The sequence below is a fragment of the Chroicocephalus ridibundus genome, chromosome 1 (assembly GCF_963924245.1).
Source record: "Chroicocephalus ridibundus chromosome 1, bChrRid1.1, whole genome shotgun sequence".
NCBI classification, from domain to species: domain Eukaryota; kingdom Metazoa; phylum Chordata; class Aves; order Charadriiformes; family Laridae; genus Chroicocephalus; species Chroicocephalus ridibundus.
Window position 1 is genome coordinate 21,363,732 of NC_086284.1, and position 18,778 is coordinate 21,382,509.

The window sequence follows — 18,778 nt, forward strand, 5'->3', positions numbered from 1 at the left end:
TGGACTCTTAACTTTCCCTCTCTCTCTTTTTTCTGTTGAACAGGATTTTATTTATCCTTCTTCCCAAGATGATGTCAACCAGTTTGCTGAAAGCTGCCTCTCCACTGCAGACCTTTCTGCTTTCCATTCACGCAAGGCCTCAAAAATTGACACCCTTCTGTTCATAGCCCATCTCCGGTTCTCCATCAGCCACGTGGCCACTGTGCTTGGCAGACAGGTGCTCTGCGGTGAGTCCTTCTGCTAGCAGCAGAGAGCATGAGATTTGTGTTTTCTTACAAGCGGATTTAGAACAAACCAAACATTCACTAGTATAGGAGGTTCGATGTAAGGAGAGGGGTTAGCAAAACCTCCACCTTGGACTTCCAGAGGGCAGACTTTGGCTTGTTCAGAACGCTGGTTGAGATTCCCTTGGGAGATAGTCCTGAAGGGCAAAGGGGTCCAGGAAGGCTGGATGCTCTTCAAGAAGGAAATCTTCAAGGCCCAGGAGCAGGCTGTCCCCAAGTGTCGCAAGTCTAAAGGGCGGGGAAAATGTCCAGTCTGGATGAATAAGGAACTTCTGATGGGACTTAGGAATAAAAGGAGGGTTTACCACCTTTGGAAGAAGGGACAGGCAACTCAGAAAGAATACAGATATCTCATTAGGTTATACAGAGAGAAAATTAGGAAGGCAAAAGCCCAGCTGGAGCTCAACTTGGCCACTAATATTAAGGACAACAAAAGAAGTTTTTATAAACACATCAACAAAAGGAGAGCCGGGGAGAATCTCCCTCCCTTACTGGATGCGAGGGGGAGAGCTGCAACCAAGGACGAGGAGAAGGCTGAGATACTTAATGCCTTCTTTGCCTCCGTCTTCAATAGTCAGACCAGCTATCCCCAGGGTGCTCAGCCTCCTGAGCTGGAAGATAAGGATGGAGAGCAGAACAACCCACCCATAATCCAGGAGGAAGTAGTCAATGATCTGCTTCTGCACCTAGATGCACATAAGTCTATGGGGCCGGATGGGATTCACCCAAGAGTACTCAGGGAGCTGGCGGGAGAGCTCACCAAGCCTCTCTCCATCATTTATCAACAGTCTTGGTCAACAGGGGAGGTACCAGATGACTGGAGGGTGGCTAATGTGCCTCCCATCTACAAGAAGGGTTGGAAGGAGGATCTGGGGAACTACAGGCCTGTCAGCCTGACCTCGATACCAGGAAAGATCATGGAGACCTTGATCATCTTGAGCGAGCTCTCTCGGCAAATGCAGGGCAGACAAGGGATCAGGGCCAGCCAGCATGGTTTTAGGAAGGGGAGGTCCTGCTTAACCAACCTGATCTCTTTCTATGACCACGTGACCTGCCTTCTGGATGCGGGGAAGGCTGTGGATGTTGTCTATCTGGACTTTGGGAAGGCCTTTGACACCGTCCCCCATAGCATTCTCCTGGAGAAGCTGGCGAATCATGACATAGACAAGTGTACTCTTTGCTGGGTTAAAAACTGGCTGGATGGCCATGCCCAGAGAGTTGTGATTAATGGGGTGAAATCCTCCTGGCGGCCAGTCACCAGTGGTGTCCCTCAGGGCTCAGTTTTGGGGCCAGTTTTGTTTAATATCTTTATCAATGATCTGGATGAGGGGATTGAGTGCACCCTCAGTAAGTTTGCAGACGACACCAAACTAGGTGGGAGTGTTGATCTGCTTGAGGGTAGGAAGGCTCTACAGAGGGACCTGGACACGCTGGATCAATGGGCCAAGGCCAATTGTATGAGGTTTAATAAGGCCAAGTGCCGGGTCCTGCCTTTCGGTCACAACAACCCCAAGCAACGCGACAGGCTTGGGGAAGAGTGGCTGGAATGCTGCCCGGCAGAAAAGGACCTGGGGGTGCTGGTGGATGGCCAGCTTAACATGAGCCAGCAGTGTGCCCAGGTGGCCAAGAAGGCCAACAGCATTCTGACTTGTATCAGGAATAGCGTGGCCAGCAGGAGCAGGGAAGTGATCATGCCCCTGTACTCGGCACTGGTGAGGCCTCATCTCGAGTGCTGTGTTCAGTTCTGGGCCCCTCTGTACAAGAGGGACACTGAAGTGATGGAGCGTGTCCAGAGGAGAGCTACCAGGCTGGTGAGGGGTCTGGAGACCAGGTCATATGAGGAGAGGCTGAGGGAGCTGGGCATGTTTAGCTTGGAGAAGAGGAGGCTGAGGGGAGACCTCATTGCCCTCTACAACGTGTAGATTTGGCACTTCAGGGCATGCTCTAGTGGCAGAGATTCCAGGTTGGGTTTTTTGGGGTTTTTTTTGTTGGTGGTGGTGGTGGTTTTTTGTGTGTGTATATGGTTGGACTCGATGATCTCAAAGAACTTGCTCTGAAACCATTTTTATTTTTCTGTATTACTTTCCCAGTATTGAAACATCTAGGTTTTTTTCAGAGTTAAAAGAAACTTTACTGAATACTGTCATTTCCCCTGAAGTTCTCCATACTTAAGGGGTTGTGTGCAGCAGTGTATTATGGTAATCATTTAGGTGTCTACAGGTAGGTGCATGTGCTGGGACTCTGTTCTCCCATTAGTCTGTTGCAAATGACAGGCAGAGTCAATGGATTTCACACTGAACACGTGCAAGTTTCTTGGTTTAGAAGAGGATGTATTGCACCTTAAACTCTGTTGACTCACTTCCTTCCATCTTTGTCAGCTTTCAAGTGTGTCCAAGTAAAGCCTGAGTAAAGACACTGACGCAGTCTAACCTCAACCAGTGTAAACAATGGAGATACAGGAGACCCTTTATAAGGTCAAGATGTAAAATAGGCCCCAAGATTCCTACTTCACTCAGCTACCTAAAACAGAGCTGTGGGATTGGTCTCTACCTTCTGGACAGCCTTTGAGGGCTTTCCTCTCTGACCTAAGATAGAGGCTAGAGAAGAATAAATACCTGACCAAGATCGTATAAGGGCCAAAAATAGGAAAACAGTGGACCATTCAGTCCCCATGTTCACTGCCTAATATTCTACTTCCCTGCATGCTGTAGGTATTAGGAAGACCAGGATACTACAGTTGCAGGCTATATTTCTAGTCTTGGGGAAAAAGTGTTGCTGCAACCTAAGCGGGTGGTGTGCTTGCAAAAAGGATCTGTTGTTATATGACTGCATGGAAGTGAGCCTAATGAGAAATCTCACTGGTAGCTGCAGATCCAAACATACCGTCTCCTGGTGGGAACAAGCAAGAAGAGCAAGACCTAGTGAATGCAATGAAGAAGCTGGTGGAAAATGCACAGACACCATGGCCTCAAACATTCCTCATTAAAAATCTCTATAACAACTACGGGTTCATCCGAATGCTGAAGATCCTTCAAGCAGAAAAATGGATTTTACCCAGAGGTGTTGAAATTCCACAGGTGAGTGTATCTTGCAAAAGCCTATCTACGGGTCACTGAAGTTGTGCCACCCAAGCACACAGATATACGTAATCTTTTCTTTGCAGCCAGCTCTGAGGGTGTAGAGCTGGCTAACTTGTGCCCTACCTGGTGAAATACATCTGGTATTGTAGCCTGTGTAGCTGATGGGATAGGAATCACCCAACTTAAGTAATGAAAAATTGTTTTTTGAGGGCTTTCTTCCAGTCCGGGGAGAGATAGAAGCTCCTCTAGAGAACAATTCATCCCTCCTTCATACCTGCTTAGCACATGACTGTTCCTCTGGAGGGATCTGTTAGTGTATTTGGGAGATTGCAGAAATGAAACAATCGCACAGTAAAATTCAAGCAGAACAGATTTCAGATCCTGTATCTCTACAGAACCCCAAGCTTTCCCCCATGATACAAATACAAATTTTAAAAGATGCAGAACCACTTTGTAATATTCAAAACACAAAAATAACATGATCATTTGTGAGGGTCCATCTTAATGCCTCAGTGGCTTTCTACATGCTGGCTGTATCTTCATTATGATAACGTAACTTACATCTGTATTTCACAGCATATGGGTGCCTGGTCAAATACAACACTGATGTTTTCGGTGCTGGACAGAGCAATAAATCAAATCAAAAATAAAGATCCCCAGGAAGTCCAGAGACTGATGGTGAGTATCTGTTGTGTCTCCGACAGAAGATTTCTATGGAGTGTTTGTAGGAAGCTATAGGAATTTCATCCTGAGTTGGAGACACTCACATTCATATGGAGATCATCACATTCATATAAAACACCACTTCTGAAGCCTACCAGCAAGCACCTCATCAAGAGGTGTCTTATGGGTCTCCTTAGATTTCATCTGGCTTGTTCAATTTCTTTTCTAGCCTGTTATAAAACAAATGGAAAAAATCCTCCAAATACCATTGCTCCCAGAAGAGCCTCCGGAAAACAAGATTAACAGGATGATGGATGCTCTGTGCAGACTCAAAAACAAGGTCTTGATGGAGGTGGTGTTTCACACTGCATTTACTCTGGCCATATCCCAAAGTACGCTTGCTCAACTTTTCAGAAATATCTGCTTTAAGCCTCATGTGGTGAAGGTAAGTCAAGATGTATGGATACAGATACTTCCCTTCATAACAACACTGTCAGGGATGGGATCTGCTTTTACACAACCAGCTCTGTTAGCTTGCAGCCAGATTTGTTTGGGTCAGTTTTCAGCTTTCTGGGTTGTTGCAAACTCCACATGGAGCCTTCTAGTTCTTCTGCTCCCTTCTGGACAGCCCACTGAGAGCAAACTGAGACTGTCCATCACTATCTGTATTGAAGATGGGGGACACAGCCTGCTGGAGATGCCCTTATCTCTCCAGTGAGTCTAAGGGAGCCTGGGGGCCAGCCAAATATTAGTTGTTGACTGAGCTTATATGACTCAAATCCTAGCCCAAGCTTCATCATTCTGACCGCAAATATGCCAGCTGTCAGGTAAAGACAAACTTTTTACTAGACTAACCACCCCTTTGCATCTAACGATGCATAAATTCTTCCTGTTATTTGAGGAGTGCAGAAAGCAATTGAGATGTGCATTGCCCATCACTTGGCTGTGAAGACAATGGCAGTGTCAAGATCCTGCTTCTTCCCTCTGAATCCTCAGTTTGATAGGCAGAAGAAGTGACGAAGCTGCTAACTTGGGCATTGCTGTTCTTGTAAGCCCAGCCATCCCCAATATATGCCCAGTTGACATAATGCTATGATGTACCTCGGTCTGCGTCTTAGTTAAGCTTTTTCATGCACCCATTTACACCTAATGTGTTTATCCCCAGAACTGCTTTTTCTCCAGTACATGAGAAGCAAACTTGGAAAATGGTAATGTGATTCCTCAAATCCTTCTTATCCTTCTTTACACCTGTGTTTCCTTTCTAAGGGGTCCTATCTTCCCACCATGCCTGGAGACCTCCTTTTTGATCAGAAGAACTGGAAAATTGGTCAATATGATACACTCTGGAGTAAGTGCTGGGGAAATTCTATGTCAATATAGCCCAGCTGCTCCTGTATGGCTGGCAGACACAGGGAACTTGCTAGAAATGTGCCCTGAGACAGCCTGACATGGGGACGGAGGGAAAGGAGGAACAGGTGGGTGGGGGGAAGGATGGCTTTCTTTAAAGATACCTCTGGGCTTCTGTTGTATTCTTTACTGATCTCCTCTTGGCTGCAGCAACTCCAAGTCCATTTATGGCAAACTTTGTGAAAACCATATTGTGAGACCAGATCCCAGTATATGGGAAGAAGGCCTTACTTGGGAAGGGCCTGGGCTGTTACCCTCCCAGTGAGTTTCTGGCCATGCTTACATCATGGAAGACTTTGTAATTGGGAGACAATTGACTGATTAATTTAATTCCCTGTCATACACAGCTTGCCAGTGTGGATCATACTGGATCGTCACCGACGTAAGTGTCTTTTGGCTTTTTGTGGTGCTGAGGGTCTTCTGTCTGCTGTTAAATTTTCTGCCCGACATCTTACGCTACTGTCATTTCTTTGCCTACAGTGTGGGCGTCCTTGGGAAGTCAAACAATGCCTATGTGGTGCCAAAGTTGGAGGAATTAATCACAAACCTGAGAGAGGTTTTGTGAAGCAGGAAATGTAAGTTGATGCTCCCTGCCCTACAGCCCAAGAGAGATGAACAGGCCTGTGGCTGCTTGACCCTCTCTCCATTCTCTGGGCACAGGGGAAACACTGTACCTGGGCAAAGCAAGGCCTTTGTGACCCAGGGTCCAATCGCAGAAGGAAATCTTGGAAATATGCCCTGGGGAGAACAGAGACGAGAGGAAGCATGAGTGGCATAAAACAGCTGGAAAGGGCATTTCTTCAGCAGCAGTTCTTCCCTTCCAAAAAGTCTCATGTCACCCCAAGTTCATACTTGTTCTGACCCAGTGATGGCCAAGCCTCTGTCAATGTTAACTTCCATGAGATGAGACCAGTCATTGAGAGTGTAACATGAATAATGTTTCCTTATCACAGCACAGAGGATAAAACAGGAAAAGGATACATCCTGGGGAGCCCCTCGATACGGATAATTGAATTGGAGAGGGACTTGTCGCCTGCCTCTGTCTGTCTTGCAAGAGCTCTGCTGCATTCATCCATGCTGCTGGGGATCTATACAGATAAACAGGTGAGACAGACCCTGCTTCTTTTCTCTCCCGTACCTGGTCTGTCTGCCCACCCCGCTTAGCCTGCAGCTTCCACATGATGAATAGCTTCTGCACTACTCTGGGAGGGAGCTTTCTTGAGAGATAAATTAAGAAACCACCCTGTCTTCCAGGCGATTCTTAGTCTGATGACAAAGAAGCCAAGAGATGTGGCAAAATTCTTCTGGGACCACCTTGAAAAAGATATTGAATGCCTGGCAGAGGCACTTAGCAGAAACACGGAGGATGCCACAGTGACTGTCCATCTCTTTCTCCAGCACTTGAGCAACAGTACAACAGGTAAAGGTACATTTCACACATTGGGAGGGTACCAGCAGGCTTAATGGTTGGTTTTCACATGGCCACTGGAACTGGTGGTTCTTATCTCATGACTGCAGCTGTTCTACGCAGACTTGAGTGTCTACTGGGAGAAGGTCCTTATTTTGCTTTGCATTTCCTACAGGACAAAACATGTCCCTGGACATTTTGCCTAGGCAAGAAGATCGAAAGCAGTGGGAAACCTGCTTTAAAACTCTGACTCAGCCATTCTTCCAGGTATGCAAGGGACTGGTCATCGTGTTTCCATTGTGTTTCCATATGCAATCTACCACTCTGCTAGGGATAAGTGCAGAGCCCACATGGGCTCTGATGAATACCCAGACACGTCCAATGAGCTGGGGCATTCCCACATGCAATAAACAGGTTTATCACCTCTTTTTTAATATGCTTTTTATATGCTGATTCAAATCTCCTTTAGAAAAAAATTGGCTCTAGGCCTTGGAGGGCAAGAAGATTCCTGTTGTCTCCTTCGTGGGCAATTTTGTTCTTGTTTCAGCCTTGTTCTTCAACAGGAAGTTTTTACTGTCCCTTCCCTTTCTTCAGAGCCACCATTGTCTTCCCTTATGAGAAGACTTGTAAGAACTCCAAACACTTTTGTAACAGAAGGCAGCTCCTAACAACCCTTCAAATTCCACAGGCCTTGGAACAGAGCCTTACTTCTGTCAAGCAGCAGAGGATGAGAGATCTTGAGGGCTCCAACCTGCTCCTACAAATAGCTTATGACCAGGTGACTCCGTTCAAAGACGAGCCAAACCTTGGACTGATTGGGCTGTCCTGCATGTGGAGATTTGAACAGAAAATATCCATCCAGACCGTGATGCATCTCCTTCAGCAAGAACACAGAGAAGGCAAAGGAAACCACTACCCTGTTCTTCTGGAGCTCATGTCTAAGGTTTGCTGTAGAAACATTCCTCCTCCTTCAAAGCAGAGACAGGCACCTTGTGGATTCACCATTGTTGGTGTCAGTGGGGCTCTAAGTTGACTCATTTCCCTGTATTTCCCAGTACAATGCCCTTCTCCTGAATACCACACAATGACAGACACAATCCTGGTTCCTCACATAAGTAAGTGCGTGGATAGCAAAGTCATGCTGAATTTTCCTTTCCAGCTCCAAAACATCCAGCATGTCCAACACCTGCCTGACATTTTCAGTCTGCAGAAAGCCCTGATCCACTTCTTCCAGAACAGCCATGGAGGGGAAATATACTCAGTACAACAGTTCCTAGACCAACATGAACTTTCAGGTATGACATGGACTTATTCTGAGCCCAGCAAGCTGGCCTCTATCACTCCTCAACACCCACATGCTCTGCTCTGCTGTTGCAGCAGCACCTCTTATTTCTGTTGCAAGCTGTGAGGGAGCAGCAAACACAAGGCTGCTCCATGAGGGAAGATGAGCCAGGTGCTAAGGGTGACTATAGCGCAGAGCAGGCAGCAACCAGGGTGCAGTCCCACAGTACTGGGGCAAGGCCAGCGTAGTGATAGAGCCAGGTTCTCTCAACAGCTCAGTGATCATAACACAAGGCAAGGTCCTAAGTCCAGGAGGAGTCTAGGAAGTTCAGACAATGTGTTGCGAGAGCAGGAGGCAGGGCTGCTTACAACTCACACTGGCCTGAGCTTATGCGTGCCTCCTGGGCCCAAGGCGAAGGAGTGAGGTGGAGTCCAAAGGTCAGGCTGCTCAGGGCTATTAAGGCCTATTAGTGCCCTCAGGGCCCTCACACAACCTCACAGTGGCGACTCTCAGTCATGTCCATCTTCACGGCCATCTTTGGGGTTTGGGGGAGAGGGTGGAGATCTCCGAGACATTGTAATGATCTCTGAAACATTGGAACGGGTGCTGGGCAGATTGCCTCCCACCCTCCCAGTAGGTATAGCCAGCAGGACTTGAGAAACTTGTAGAGATTTGTCCTGCTGTTTCACCCATGAATGGGCAGCATACACGAGACAGGTTTTTAAGTCTGTAAGCAGGTGCATTAGCATGGTGCACATGAGCTGGGATTCAGCACCCCTTAATGCCAGATATGGTATAATATGGGCTAGAAAAAATTAAGTCTGGTTAAGCTTGGAGCCACAGCTGTGAAAAGCAACCAAGGCCCATCCTAACACAGTTTACTGAGCAGTTGTACACCATAAGCTGTATCTTTGAAGGAGAAAAATTAAATCTTTTTCAATTGCTTTGTCTTGGGTGCATAAACTGACAGTGCTGCTTTTCTCCCCATTCTCTGTGCCTGAAGAGGAACAGCGTTCAGCTTTCTGCCGAGCTATAGGGACCATCCGGGAAGTCTGGAGCAATATCAGAATGAAACCACAGTGCTCAGGTATTTTGACTTCCCAGGTATTGTTACCTCCCTTTCCTAAGCCACTGATGAAGGCTGGAACTTATGCCAGTTGCTGTTCTTTCTTTGTTTTGACCTTCTAACTGAAAATAAATTAAAAACCCTTCCAAAAATACAAAACAAATATAAAAACCCTCCCAAAATATTTTAACAAAAGCTAGCTTGAGTTTCCCCCTTAAGAGAATTCTTCCTAACCCCACATGCGGCAGAAGAGAAACCCTCCATTTTGTTACAGATGTCGGAGTCCCCTGGGACCAGTTGCCAGAGGACATCAATGCTAACACTGCTGTCCTGAACCTCCTCCCAACTCCGCTTTCTATCAGTTACCTTGTGACGAGGCTCCTCATACAGCTCCAGAACAGTTGTGTGGACACAGCTACACAGATCACAAAGGAAAAGCAATGGTACGTTTCAAACCACCCCTCTGGAGCAAATCGGGACTTGTCTAGAGCTGCATGTATCACTGATTGCAAAGTGGGATGAGGTGCTGCTATCCTTAACAGCAAAAGGTAACTTCTTCTCTCCCAGGATCATCTCCGCAGAAGAAGTCAAACCATCTTCAGTGCTGAAGATAACCAAGAATGATCTGATTACTGCCACACTGGCCAACTCCCAATATGTGATAGAGGAAGATGGCACCAAGACAACCCATTTTGACTTCCAGACACTGCAGCGGCACGTGATCCAACGTTTTATCAGGGGGAAACCCACCATCAAACCTCAGGTGAGCTTAGCACAATGCACATTCAGCACGAGCCAAACTGCAGTGCTTCCGGCCAGCAGAAGGTATAGAATTTTATTTCCAGCACCTGGTACTCACCTCTACAGAGCTGGAGCAAACACACATGAAGGTGCTTGTGTGTTTGGCAGACCACAACTCTGCACCTATCTGCATTCCTTGGATTGTAACATTTGTGTGGTCAAAAACCACACTGTGGTCAGCAAACCTTGGGGTTGTGAAAGGCAATGTGAGCCTTTCTGTTCAAACCCTGAAGGGGAGGTTGGCCTGGGTTTTCTTATAACCAAGGAGGAATCAGACACCATCTAAAAAGACTCAAGAGAGTTGAGTTCCTGGGCACAGTATAGGACTGGAGTCTAAGGTGAGTCTCTGAACAATGTTGGAGAAGCCAGTCTTCTCCTGTGGTATTCATCTTCACTTACTCACATTAGCCCTTGGCTTTCCTCCAGAAGCTCTTGGGGGACCAGATTTGCAAATGGTTATTCCCGTCTGAAAAGGCAGGCCAGAGATACATAACTCAAAAATTAAGTCTTGCAGGACAGCAAGGTTTATGTACCTAAGTCCCTTCAGCGCCTTTTAAACTTCCCATAACCCTCAGGTGGTTATGTACACTTTGCCTGGGGTTCTCCTATGACTGCTCATTGCCCCAGTTATTTCCTTCAGACAGAAGGCCTACTGGGTGTTTGGATTTGTGAAATGTGAAAATCTGGCCACAAGGGAGTGAGAAAAAGGGGTTTAAGGGCATTATAACATGGCTGTCACGTAGTGATTCAGGTCCTCCAGTAGTAGAGGAGGATAAGCAGAGAAACTGACACACATTCACAAAGAAACTGAAAGAGTTTGGCTAGAAGGACCTCTGGATTTTTCTGGTCCAACTATTTTCTCCAAGTAAGGCTACTCTCAAAGCAAGAGCAGATTGCTCAGGGTGTTGTACAGTTGCATTTTGGAAATCTCCAAGGATAGAGGTTCACCACCTCTCTGGCCCTCTGTCCTGCTGTTTTAACATGTTTTAAAATGTGACAATGTTTTCTGCATGCTTAAGTAGGAGATCCATGGTTGCACCTCGTCCTTATTGCCTTCACTGCGATCCCCCTTTTAGTAGTGGAAGAGGAATTAGATTCTCTCCATAGAGTTCTCTTCTACAGGGTGAACAATCCCCTGCATCCTGTTCTGCAGCCCCGCAATCATCTTATTAGTCTCTGCTGAACTCACTTCAATTTGTCAATGTCTCTTGTACTGAGGAACACCAAATTGGACACTACTCAAATTTAATCTCATAAAAGCTGAATAGATGGAATGAATCACTTCCCTCATCCTCCTGCCTACGCTCCTGCTAATATAGCCTGGTGTGCACATGGCCTTTTTCACCATAAGAGCACACTGCTGGCTTACGTTCAACTTGTCCACCAGGATGCACAGGTCTTCTCAGCAAAGCCGCTCCAGAGCTGGTCTGCTCTCAGCCTCTGCTGTTTCATATGATTGTTCCATCCCAGATGCAGGATTTTGCATTTGCTTTTGTTGACTTCATGAGGTACCTGTTGGCCTATTTCTCCAGCCTGCTGAGACCCCTCTGAATGGCAGCCATGCCCTCCAGCATATCAACTCCTTTCCCCAATTTGGTATCATCCACAAACTTGCTGAGATGTCATTTCAGGTGTTGCTGAAGTACCCTAACGACAGCTCCCTCAGCACTATTGGATGCATTCCATCTGGTCCCATGGACCTGTGTATACCCAGCTGTACTGGGTCCAGCTGAGATGGAGTTAATTTTTGTCATAGCAGCTCGTATGGTGCTGTGTTTTAGATTTGAGACCAAACCAGTGCTGGTAACACACTAACATTTCAGCTATTGCTGAGCAGTGTTTCCACAGCATCAAAGGCCGCCTTCGTCTCTCATTCTGCTCACCTGCAGTGAATAGATTGGAGAAGTGCAAGAGGTTGGGAGGGGACACAGCCAGGCAGATGACCCAAACTAGCCAAAGAGGTGTGACGTCATGCTCAGCAATAAGACAGGGTTTTAGGGATGTTAGCCATCATTTGCTCAGGAAGTGGCTATGCATCAGTCTACCCATGAGAGGTGGTGAGTGATTGCCTTTGCATCACTTGTTTTGTTTTCTCACTTTTATTCTTCCTTTACTCTGTTGCCATCACACTGGGGGCAAGGAGGGGAGGGAAGTGAGTGAGCAGCTCTGCGGTGCTTAGCTGCCAGAACAGTAACTTATCTCAGTAGTCCCTAATTTGGTCCTCTTCTTTTTGTGACATACCTTTAAACTTTGCCAATAAACACACAGGACTGAAAGCAGACATTTACAGTAAAACGTGAAGCAAAGAAAGCACCAATATCTCAATGAGTACATTTTCCATGTCTTTGTCAGTAGGTCCCCTTCCCTGTTGAGCAGTGGGCCCAGTTTTTATCCGCGCTTCCTTTTGGTACTGATGGTAGAAGCCCTTCTTGTTCGCTTTCACATCCCTCAGCAGTTTTAACTCCAGATGAGCTTTGTCTTTCTTAACTCCACCCTTGCATGCCCAAGCAATGTCTCTATATGCCACTAGGGTAGCCCCTCCCTGCTTTCACCTCCCGTATACCTCCACCACTAGGCTGTCATTGCCACCAGCCCTGCAGCCAGGACGTGGGTAGCTGTGTGTCCTACTGCGTGGTCATGGGTTTCCCATTTGGCCTGTGACAAGTGATACTTTATGTCTTCATAGCCACTCATTTGCTTTCCAGACAGCTCCATCCTTTGCCTTGAATAGCATGAAGACCCTGCAGGACACAAAAACAAAAGTGAGAGAACAGCTGCAACAGGTATGAAAAGAGCTTACCACCCTTTTTTTCCAGTCAAGCTTTCTTCTCCCTTGTAATGCTTATTAATAAGCCACCCCAGACAGCTCAACAGAGAATACAAGACTTGCAGGATGTGTAGAAAGGTCCAAGTCCAAATGAGGCAGATGGCTGGAGTCCCGTAAGGAGCCAATTTTCTTTGCTGCTCTAAAGGGGATCTAGGCAACTCACTCAGATGGACCCAACTGTACAAGTGTGTAAACCAAGGAGATACAGTGATGGCAGCATGCCACGCAATGGCAACTGTAGGGTTATTTTTCCCGCTTGCAACTAGGCTGGGGAACCCATGTCCCTGTAGAGTTTGTGTTTTTCCCATGTAAACCGTGGGCATTACCCAGGTATCTCTAACTCTCCCTCTGATAAAAGGGCAGAACTGGCTACAAAGGTTATATAGTCACTTTGTTGTACAGACACACTTGCAGGACCCAGACCTCATGTGTCAGAGTCACAGTCTGGCTATATTTCTCCTATTGATAGGAATCACTAAGTGTGAACCAGCTGAAACAGATCATGGAAGAAGCCCGATCAGTGAATGCTATTTCCCAAACGCTTGCCACCTTGAAAGTGGCTGCTGAATTCCTGGCCGTGACTGGTGGGGACCCAGAGTGCCAGTTGTCTGAGTATGTAAAAAATGAGCTGAAGATGGATGCAAGTGTAGAACAGTTCAGAGACATGCCGGTAAGCAGGGTGCTTTGCTTGTACTGAATGGGAAATTGGCTGAACGTTTCCATCCCTCATACCCTCCCCTAAGGATTAAGACATCACCTTTTAAGTCACACACTTTTTTGTGAGCTAACTCAGAACATGGACAATTCAGCCATGGCCTTTCTGAAGAGCAAGAACTGGCTGACTGATTGCCCATCTGTTTTCCCCTTCTCCAGGTGGTACCGAACACTCATCTGAAGCACATCCTGTCTCTATGGCAGACATTGTCAGCAAAGAGGTCTGTGCTGCTGGTGCAGATGAATCAGGTGAGGGAGACAGCCCAGTTCACAAAACTGTCTACAAGATCTCGGTGAAGGGAGAAACTTTTTGACAAAGTTGATTTTCTGTGGAAAACTTTGGAAATTTTTCGGAAAAAAATAGGATTTCTTTTTGTTAATATCTTACCATTCAGCAAGAGCCAAGCGATATTCACCCACTTCAGTCATGTAAGACCCTTGGAAAAGGACTATCCACAAGATTTTGTGCTAGAAGCAGTGGTGCTTTCTGGCTTGGGTCACACCAGCATCTGGTGCTGTGGTCTCTGCTGGCCCTTGTATAACAGCCAGGAACAAAGAGGGTCCCAGTTCTACCTCTTCCATCAGATGTAGCCCCTAGATGGTCTTTGTGGGGAGTCCCAGGCCATCCTCTTGATGATGTTGTTTGTCATTGCAGAATCCCTTCTGCCTGGTTTCTGAGAAGTACCACAAGGAGTTGAGTGCAGAGGAGGAGAAGACTCTGATTACTGCACTCTCCACAGTTAAGCTGGACTTGTTCCTCATTGAGCTCCATGAGATGATCATTGTGTATTTGGATAGCTTTGATCCACAGTGGAGGTAAGAGCAGATTTTTCTGTTCCACAGGTAAATAACAACTCTTTAGACCCAGATGGAAGGGGTCTTGAAATCCCTTTTAAGGCTGGCTCTCGAAGCTTGCTGGAGAGAAGGGCCATGCTTTCCAAAAGTGAGAGTTACTGTGGCTGTGATAAGAATCATTGAGTCTTACTGTGATGTAAAGAGAAGTGGGAGTAAAATACAGCTGAAACCTCCAGCATGTTCAATTCATCTGGCATCTCATGGGTAAATAAGACAACCACTGAAAATCATACCATCATGGAGACTTAGGTTGGGAGGGCCCTCTGGAGGTCTTGAGTCCACCCCTTTGGTTCGAGCAGGTCTGACTTCAAAGCTACAGCAGACTGTTCAAGGTCTTGTCCAGTTGTGTTCTGACTATCTCCAAGGATAGTGCCACCACCACTCTGCATTGTGGCTGCATGTGTGGTGAATCCTTTTGTCTTTATGTTTAGTCAGGATTTCCACTGTTGCATCTTGTGCTTGTTAATTCTTGTCTTTTCATTGGGCACTCCAAAAAGAGTCTGGCTTCATCTTCTTGACATGCTCCCACTACATAGTTAAAGATGCATTTAGAGTTCCCCTTTACCTTCTCTGCTGAAGGCTGAATAACACAGTTCTCTACCTTCTTCATATGTCCTGTGCTCCAGATCTCTAATCATGCTGGTTGCACTCCACTGAGCTCACTCCAGAAGTTCAATGTTTTTCTTGTACTGGGAACACAAAATTGGACACAATCCTCCAGATGTGATTTCACAAGTGCCAACAGAGGAGAAAAATCACTTTCCTTAACCGGCTGGCTACATTCTTGTTAATACAGTTCAGTATGTGCCTGGCCTTGGCTGGGGCCGGGGTGGGGGTAAGAATCATGTAGGAGAACCAAAAAGATGCCCCCTATATAGGACAACGAGAAACACCAACATGAGGATATAGCTGCACCACCTCCCTTTCCCTATTTCTTGTGTGAGAAAGGTCTCCTAATGCCACAGTGGCAGCATGACAGATCCCATGAAGAAGGGAGCTGGGGATGTATCAAGTTGCGTACAGATAGATAGGTTCAGCATGCTGTGTTATAACTGAGATGGGAGAGGCAGTCAGTGAAGCTGAGAGCTCAGCTTTAAGGCCACAACCTCTGTTTGGGTGCTGTTGGCAATGTTGACCAACAGTGGCCCACATTGTTGTCTGATACTACCAGAAATAACCCAGAGAATACTGCCTGTTTTCTAGCTGCAAGGCCATCTCAGAGGTACCAGAGTGGAGTGTCTTTGACTGCCAGCATTGCCTGCTGAAGGTCGGGGCATTTGGAAACCCATCAGTCCTCCAGACACTTAAAATTATGATCTATCTCACCCACAGGCTAAAGGAAACTTTCATATCCTTCCTGGAAGACAGGCAAGATGATGCCTCCATTGCAAACCTGACAGGCACTTTGAGTCCAGATCTACTACTGAGAGATGTTGTTTCCGTCTGGAAGACAGCTGTGAGGACCAGTAAACTTCATAGCCCTACTTACATCCAGGAGAGACCAACCTAGTTCTTGCTAAGTCCCCCAGGAATTAACTCACCTGCAGCTTCTCCAACACAGTGGTCAGTGCCCCGAGTGCCTTAATTGTCCTGACCGACCGCACCCAGGATTTCCACCCATGCACCCACTGTCCACTGGTCGAGGAGCTCCACTTAAGCTCAGCCCTGAGCCTTCTGTCCCTGCTTGAGCTACCTTGTAGGTGCATTGATGTGCAGTCCTGACAATCCTGATTTGCGCACTAGTCTTCCTGCACTGACCTTGTACCTGTCTCATCACCTCACTTTGTTTGATGATCACTGAGCAGTCAGTAGAATCTGGCTCAGACCAGGTTCTGTGGGACTGTGCCTGGTCAGTAGGGAGACTGTCCTTCATCTGCTGCGGTCAGCCTCTGCTTCCAGCTCATTTCCCTGTGTGGAACAACCCCACGCCTGCTGCTTCCTGGCAAAAATCTCCCCCCCAACCATTCAGTTTATTGCCAATTTATGGTATCTAAGTTTCAGAGCAGGTTACCAAAACACAATCAGCTGGAAAGGGGGAGGGAAAGGGAACCCCACTTTAATGCTTAGTACTGTATTTGTGCTTTTTCCTAAAAGCTGTGATAGCACATTCAAGGCAGCAAAAGCAATGTAAGCAAAAATCCACCTAGAAATAAACGCAAAAGCAAGAAACCGACAGCAGCTGCAGCACTGCAGCATGGCTCAGCGGTGGTACTTCCACAATAAAGATACATTTCACAACTGCAGTGAAGACCCCATATTTGGGGACTGTGCACCTTGATAGAGATGATAAATCACCCCTTTACCCGGCCCGGATCAGGTCTTCAGTTTTGCTCATCCTGACCTAGAAGTACATGCTGTACTTCCTCGTCTGCCCCAACTTTGTTTTCTTTGGTATGCCCAAAATCAATCCCAGTTCCCAAGACTGAATTCCTCTGGTGACAAGTGATTGGCGATTGGTGAGCAGTTTATAGCCCTGGGGCTTTGAGTATCATCCTGTGCCTGTATTTTCAAGGCCTCCTCTCTCATTCCACGCCTGTACTCCTCTTTGCATTTTTATTCTAGGGTCATACATACTTTATTCTGCATATAGGAACTACTTGTTAGTAGTCTTAGTCACTATATATGTGTGTGTGTGTGTTTGTATATATACAAAAATATAGATGTATATGCACATACGTATGCATATATTTATAAATACACATATATATGCACATGTATAAATATATATACACACATACACACACAAAAACTATTGTAACAGTCGAACACACAGTTATACAGCATTAAAGCTCAGGCAAGTTTAGGTGCTATAAGCTCACAGAGAAAGGAAGGAAGAGATGGGTCCTCCTGGCCCTGGTGCAAAGCGAAATCTGGGCTTCCCCCTCTCCCCACCGTAACTTTGCAGCTGAGCAGCAAGAAGTAGAACTGGCTCATCTCATTTCACCTCCACATCTCCCTGCGGAGGACAACAGAGGGTAGTGAGCAAGGCCTCTGTGGGAATAAACAAGCTGGGCTCACCACAGTGATATCTTCTTGGAGCAGACCTGTGGAGACTTGGATGTGGGGTCTGCCATAGGGCTGGGGGTTGAGAGCCAGGGGCCCTGCTGGGACACCAGGCTCCAAAGCTGGCCAAGACCGCTGATGGGAACTGGGAGCGTGCTGAAAACTGTTCCAGTACAGAGATAGGATGTGAGAACAAAATGCACAAATATTGTTGCTGTGGTATGAAAGCTCTGCGCCCGAGGTGAGAAACTGCTTCTGCTTAATTAAACTTAGGTAGGGGAGCAAGGCTAGAATAAGATAATTCTGCCCCAAAAGCAGATGGGTATGAATGCAACAGAGTTGAGACCAATGAGTAATTAGGGATTGTTTACTGGGGAGGGGTTTGAAGAGCAAAAAAAAAGTGCAAGGGAGGAAAAAATGTGGGTTCAGGAAAAGGAAAAAAGTGGGCAGGGAGGTGTAAGATCAGGTGGAGAACAAAGAAAGGTGGGAACCTTCTGACAGAAGGAGTGCAGGTGCCAAACCTGAGCTGTGCACCCAACACCACCGGGGATGCTAGAGGGAACCCTCCCCTTGGAGAACACGCTGGTCTCTCCACCAGGCTGGTCCAGAAGACTTGCTGTGGGAGGGTGCAGTAAAGATGCATAAACTTATAAGGAAAGATAGACTTGGTACCTTAATACTAAGTTCAGGAAGAAAGGCAATAGAATTCAGCTTAATAAGTACTTGATTTACAAGATTTCTTTGTAGTAATAGAATTATGTATCAGTACTAAGACTAGTAATAAGCAACAGAATTATCACTCTATATTACTTGCAGTGACGTAATTGTGAATTACGCTACTAAAAAGTGGTGTGTTTATAAGGTAGTTAAGGTGTTATGAGCTTTTTAGGGGTGTGTTTTGCTTAATTAATAAACATCGTTAGCATCTCAGTCAGCTGCCTCTCAATCCTTCAATCCAAAGGAGGAGAGTTGGACTTGGGGAGTAGCTGCTTTCCACCCTTGAGAAGAACAGGAGACAAGGAGAGGCAATTCAGATACACAGGGGACCTTCCTTCGGGGAAAAAGGGTTTTTAATAGATCTAGGGAGGTGTAAACCCTTCACACGGGGCTTCTAAAGGCCTTTGGTCACACATACCCCATGGCACCATGGAAAGGGCAGGGATGATAGGAGCTGCTCAATACAGTTAAAAGCGTGTGATGGGGAGAGACAATGTCTCCATTCCTGAAAGAGGGAACAGTGCCATGGTAGGGCCATACCTGCCCCTTTGCCTTTTCCTCCAACACAAACGTAAAACTCTACGTCCACGTTTGGAGTGGAGAGCACATGGGGTGGTGGGTAAGCCAGCATGTTTGGACTGCAGTGCTTCCCAGATGGTGGCCTTGGCATT

At 46.6% G+C, this 18,778-nt stretch overlaps 1 protein-coding gene across 5 annotated transcripts in view; it reads left to right on the forward strand.

Moving 5' to 3' along the window:
* LOC134513595 (E3 ubiquitin-protein ligase rnf213-alpha-like) overlaps positions 1-16,630 on the forward strand; it is a 62,329-nt gene extending 45,699 nt beyond the window's left edge. For 4 of the 5 annotated variants that reach the window (XM_063330562.1, XM_063330552.1, XM_063330590.1 and 1 more), the window contains 20 exons: positions 44-227; positions 3,150-3,361; positions 3,941-4,042; positions 4,257-4,472; positions 5,294-5,375; positions 5,782-5,816; positions 5,915-6,009; positions 6,388-6,538; positions 6,689-6,854; positions 7,018-7,109; positions 7,531-7,785; positions 8,002-8,137; positions 9,128-9,211; positions 9,465-9,633; positions 9,758-9,953; positions 12,697-12,774; positions 13,288-13,488; positions 13,692-13,781; positions 14,188-14,348; positions 15,720-16,630. In XM_063330562.1, the coding sequence (XP_063186632.1) occupies positions 44-227; positions 3,150-3,361; positions 3,941-4,042; positions 4,257-4,472; positions 5,294-5,375; positions 5,782-5,816; positions 5,915-6,009; positions 6,388-6,538; positions 6,689-6,854; positions 7,018-7,109; positions 7,531-7,785; positions 8,002-8,137; positions 9,128-9,211; positions 9,465-9,633; positions 9,758-9,953; positions 12,697-12,774; positions 13,288-13,488; positions 13,692-13,781; positions 14,188-14,348; positions 15,720-15,897 (2,883 nt within the window). In that variant the 3' untranslated portion in view covers positions 15,898-16,630. The remainder of the gene's footprint in view (positions 1-43; positions 228-3,149; positions 3,362-3,940; positions 4,043-4,256; positions 4,473-5,293; positions 5,376-5,781; positions 5,817-5,914; positions 6,010-6,387; positions 6,539-6,688; positions 6,855-7,017; positions 7,110-7,530; positions 7,786-8,001; positions 8,138-9,127; positions 9,212-9,464; positions 9,634-9,757; positions 9,954-12,696; positions 12,775-13,287; positions 13,489-13,691; positions 13,782-14,187; positions 14,349-15,719) is intronic. The other variant, XM_063330572.1, reaches the window with a different exon arrangement.
* Positions 16,631-18,778: the final 2,148 nt, after the last annotated feature.